Consider the following 5,806-nt stretch of genomic DNA (forward strand, 5'->3'; position numbering starts at 1 on the left):
ATATTTCACCAGTATTCAAGAACGGAAAACATCCAGATAGTTAGGTGATACAAAAAAGGGACAACAAAACATCCAGACAGACGATACAAAGAAAACAAGGACGGGTCATTCGGAGTTTTCTTTCCTCACTTAAGTTGGTGTTAATGAATGTATTCCATAACAGAAGGATTTTCTAAGTTTATTTCAGGACAGTCTTTTTTGCGGATGGCATTGTAAATTGATTTAGCAACAACATCGTACCGCATAGGGAGGTAGTACCGTGACGTATTTTAGGACAGCTGCTAATCACATGCGTAATGTCTTCCAAAGAAACATGACATAGCCTACACATGCGTTGCACTTTGGGATTACAAGAGCGTGATTGTCTCTTTTGTTCACTAGGTACTTTGAGGCAACCTCCTGTCCCTGGATTGCAAACGCATAGCCTTCAAAGTGTGATGTAGTGGTCATTCTGCTGTGTCAATTCTACTGTCTTCTTCAAGCTTCCGGGCAACATACCTTTGCATAGTCTTTTTCTTTTTTGTATGTTGAGTGCTTTCCACCCAGGTCTTCTCTGAGGTAAGAGAGCCCAGCTGTTTTGGGGCTGTATAGGAGAACATCAGGAAGAGAGTGCTTCTTGAGGAGCACACTGTCAACTCGTACGTACGTATGTATGTATGTATGTATGTGTGTATGTATGTATGTATGCATGTATGTATGTATGTATGTATGTATAAATGCATATACACATTTGCACACACACACACACATGTATATATGTATGTTTGCATGTTTGCTTGTGCATATCTATGTCATTTTTGTTTTATGATTTCTATAGTTATACCTATGCGCTTTCGATAACACTGTCTCAGTCAACCAGCTTTTATGCTTACGTTTACCTTTATGTGCATTGATGTTTATGTCTGTGTATGTGTATAACTTATCTGTAATCGCGCGCGCGCGCGCATAATGTGTCTGTCCACATTAGAATTCGGAATTGTTGTCGCTTTAATGGATATGCTTTAAAACAAATGAATTTTGAATAAAGTTATTCCTACATACATACATACATACATACATACATGTACATAAATATATATACGTATATATATGTATGTACACACGCAGATGCACACACATATATGGCTATTTTTGTTTACCGCAGACCCGACCAACGCTAACTTAGCAGACCTACGTTGAAAGCCTTTCCAACCGTGACCCATACGATGACCTATAGGTCATAATTTTGTGGCTTTCCAACACGATGACGTGACACCCGATCGTCCAGATGAAACCACGGGTCGTGATTTGTAATTTCCATAGGTTTATAAATTTACGCGCGCGCGCTCACACACACACACACACACATACACACACACACTTCAAAAATCCTGTGGGGTGAAGCACTTTTTCAGGTGTACAGCACAAAAGATTATATATATATATATATATATATATATATATATCTATATATATATACATACGCACGCACGCACACACACATATATAATTGTATATGTATGTTGCAGAAGTACATGATCATGATGATGATAATAATGGTTGTGGTGGTGGTGGTTGGTAGAAAGAGCGGAAGAAGAAGAAGAGCGGAGATTAGTAGATGCTGCAAGAAGTGACATTGTCAGTTAAGCAATATCATTACATCACGGTTTTCCTCATCTCCCTTTTTTAAAAACATTATTATTATTATTATTATTATTATTATTATTATTATTATTATTAATATTATCATTATTATTATTATTATTGATATTATTATTTAATTAGCGCTACTGTAATTCGGATACATTTTGCCAGTGCAGTTTCAGCTTTTCTCGCCTTGGCTTTAATCCACATCGTAAACAATTTGACTGTATCTATGCAGCTGTACTGCTATTTAACAGATTAAAATACACGCCGGACTGTTTATACATTTCTGAAAATATATAAATATATATCCCAACAGTGTGTTTAATTTTGATTTTGAAGTATCTAAAAAACCTGGAAAAATATTAAGAAATTGAAACGATGTAAAAATACAGACGAACAAAGATATCGTACACTAGCAAATACGTGTAAATACATACATGTATGCATAAATACATACATGCATACATACATGTATACACATACACATGTCTATACATGTAGATAACATATCCAGTTGTGTGTATGCTCGCACATTCATATGAACGTTGCTGTATATATATATATATATATATATATATATATATATGACTATGCCCGTTAACGTTTTCTAAATTTCAATGAAAGAGCCTTGTTTGACGGTTTGAAAACTTGCTCGTTCACTATTTAATTTACATTTTAGAAATAAAATCCCGGAAATAAAAAAAAGAAACCCAGAAGACCGCATATGGTTGAAATATGGAAGACTTTTAAAAATATTCTATATGTACCACTTCACCGTTGTTGTTATCTATAATTGCATGCAGTGGAGAGTTGTTTGTAAGAGGCCAGCTCTTTTCCATTGAAAGAATCCAAATAATTAGAAAAGAAATATAACACACACACACACAGTGAGAGAGAGGGAGAGAGAGAGAGAGAGAGAGAGAGGGGGGGAGGGAGAGAAAGAGGGAAAGAGAGAGAGAGAAATTCACAAAACACATACATGTTTACATTATACATACTTAGATAAAAACTTGCTCCTAATCGTACGTACACCTACACTTAAATAGCTTTGAGTCTATCAGCACAAGTATATTAACACACGTACGCATTTCTATACATTCATATACACATATATAAATATGTACAAACATACATACATATACACTGGAAAACAAACATCAGTATTGACACACATATATATTAATACAAGCTAACATATTGGAATACAAAAGGATTAAGATAATAACAATAATAATGATGATAATAAAAAGATAAATAAATACATAAATGATGAAGTCTTAAAAATATAACATGTCTTGACAAACTAGTGGTGTCCAGGGTTTCGGAATATCCGATAGAAAATGCTGCGTGGAGAAGTCAGATCGGGAATTAATTAAGAACACAAAACAATATCCACGAATCCACGACGTACGAGCCCGGAAGACGACGTCAACTATTTCACCGATATGTCTCAAGCATGGTAACTATAACTATGTTAACGACAAGCATTTCTCAAAAGTGGAGTATGGTTTCATTAAAATCGCCATTGGTCGGTTCGACATGAAAATAAACAAGATTCGAAAAGACAATGTTTCGAACTTCACCACGGCGGTAGTTAATGTAGTCAACAGGATGGCATCTCTTAAATAGAAAACCGACGTTTCTCTGAGAAACATGAATTGTTTTCGAATAAAAACAAATTGTTTCTAGAGACAGACAAGCTGTTTCTAGAACGCTAGGTATTCTTTAATGATGGAGATGAATTCGTTGAGTAAGAACAATTACCCTGGAGTTAAGCTTGACACACAACACCTGCATGAACATATACTTCACAACTCGAGTGTATTCTATATAGGTAAAACGAACTTCTTTCACTATTTTTGTCAGGTTTTACGTTATATCACCCATTTCTACCCGGTTATCTTGTTTTTATTATTTTTGTCTTTGTATCTCTGTTGTTCTTTTACAGACATTTTTGCTAGTATGCATAATTGCAGGCGATCTGAACGTTCGTGCGCAAAATGATAAATTACATACGTATACGTGCGTCTGTATGTGTGTACATATATGTGTGTATGGTTGTGTATATATACACACACACACCACACATACACACCACACACACACATATATATATATGTATGCATGAGTATATATATATATATGTATGTATGTATGTATGTATGTATGTATGTATGTATGTATGTATGTATGTATGTTCTCTTTCTCTTTTTTATTCAGAATAAATTTTGACTGGCTACCTAGTTTGTAGTAAGTATGTTGTTTAGTTCATCATCCTTTAAATCTTAAGAAGATCTCGCAGATTTTTATAATCCTAGATATCGGGGTCATTTGTAGCGTATGAAATGAAGATTTGCATTCTCTCCCCAAGAACCCAAGTTTAACTACACTTTACTCCAAACGGGTTGGTATGTATCCTGTTACTCCAGTAATAATAGGTATGAAGCTGAAAGTGTATGTATGTATGTATGTATGTATGTATGTATGTATGTATGTATGTATGTACGTATGTATGTATGTATGTATGTATGTATGTATGTATGCATGTACAAACTATAATTAAACGTACGTACATATGTATGTACAAACTATAATTAAATGTACGTATGTATGTATGTATGTACAAACTATAATTAAACGTACGTACATATGTATGTACAAACTATAATTAAATGTATGTACATATGTATGTACAAACTATAATTAAGTGTGCTCAAACTGTAAACTCATACACAGTTTACAAACAACGTATACGTACTTATTTATAGACTAAAAAAAAACAAATATCATCTCCACATAAACAAATAAACTACGCATACTTACTCCCTCCTTATACATATGTATATAATACGCACATTTGCATGTGTGTGTGTGTGTGTGTGTGTTTGAGTTTAGAAGCAGAAGAAATTGAACTCATTACTCAAAGCAAGTTTTTTTTTTGAGTAACCGATAAGTGTACTGGCACGAAACTCTGGGTCCTTAAATCACAGTAGATTCTCAGCTAATAATAATAATAATAATAATAATGATGATGATGATGATGATGATGATGATGATGATGATGATGATGATAATAATAATAATAATAATAATAATAATAATAATAATAATAATAATAATAATGATAATAATAATAATAAATGCCCTGATGCAGTACCAGGCAGTGACTCTCATGGCTTCTGATCTTAACTGATTGGAAGGTGTTATATACATTGTTTTGTCTTGGTATAAAAGATGGGCTACAACAAATATTTTGCTCAATACCACAGATTTCCTTGTCAGTTGTTTGAACTTAACCAGTTGAGCTTGTTCCTTAGTAGCTGACGATATGTGCACCTCTGACCACGAGGAGAGCATCATAGCCATGTGTTGAAAGGAATTCTTTGGGGTTTGGATAATTCACCTTTGGCAACATGGGTGTTTCGTTCAACATCCTTAAACAGCCTTTATTCAGGGACCTTTTGAGCGGGATGGTCTATTCAACCTGAAGAAAATTCTGAGTCCCACTTGCAAGGTCATTCGCTGTTTATCTTGCTATGAGATCACCATGTTGCGCACATATAGTTATGATGCATGTGCCTGGTGTACCCTTATCAAACAGGTAGTCATGATGGGTATACTGGGCTTCGTATATTTTACCCTAGTGTCAAAGATAGCAATTTTGAGAGAGGAAATGAGTTGATTACATCAACTTCAGTGTTTCGCTGGTAATTAATTTATCGACCTCGAAAGGATGAAAGGTAAAGTCGACCTCAGCGGAGTTTGAACTCAGAACGTAAGGACGGGCGAAATGGTTTCAAATTTTGGTACATGGCCGGCAATTTCGGGGAACGGGCTAAATCGATTACATCGACCCCAGTATTCGACTGGTACTTATTTTATTGATACCGAAGGTTGAAAGACAAAGTCACCCTCGGAATTTGAACTCAGAATGCAAAGACGGACGAAATGTCGCTACACATTTTGCCCGGGGTGTTAACAATTCTGCCTGCTCGCAGGATCCACATTCGGGTTGTCTCTATTTTCAGATCTTTGTATTTCAAGAGTGTCTCTATATATTTTTAGAGATTCATTTATAAAAAAAACAAAAACAACAACAACAACAACAACAACAACAGCAACAACAACAACAACAACAACAACAACAACAACAACAACAACAACAACAACAACAACAACA

At 34.8% G+C, this 5,806-nt stretch overlaps 1 protein-coding gene across 1 annotated transcript in view; it reads left to right on the forward strand.

Annotated features, from left to right (window-relative positions):
- The first annotated feature begins 2,579 nt into the window (after positions 1-2,579).
- Positions 2,580-5,806, forward strand: part of LOC106869061 (solute carrier family 35 member F4) — an 87,046-nt gene continuing 83,819 nt past the window's right edge. Inside the window, exon 1 of the mRNA XM_052970968.1 lies at positions 2,580-3,460. Within this exon, the coding sequence (XP_052826928.1) occupies positions 3,355-3,460 (106 nt within the window). The 5' untranslated portion in view covers positions 2,580-3,354. The remainder of the gene's footprint in view (positions 3,461-5,806) is intronic.

The sequence above is a fragment of the Octopus bimaculoides genome, chromosome 10 (assembly GCF_001194135.2).
Source record: "Octopus bimaculoides isolate UCB-OBI-ISO-001 chromosome 10, ASM119413v2, whole genome shotgun sequence".
Lineage (NCBI taxonomy): Eukaryota > Metazoa > Mollusca > Cephalopoda > Octopoda > Octopodidae > Octopus > Octopus bimaculoides.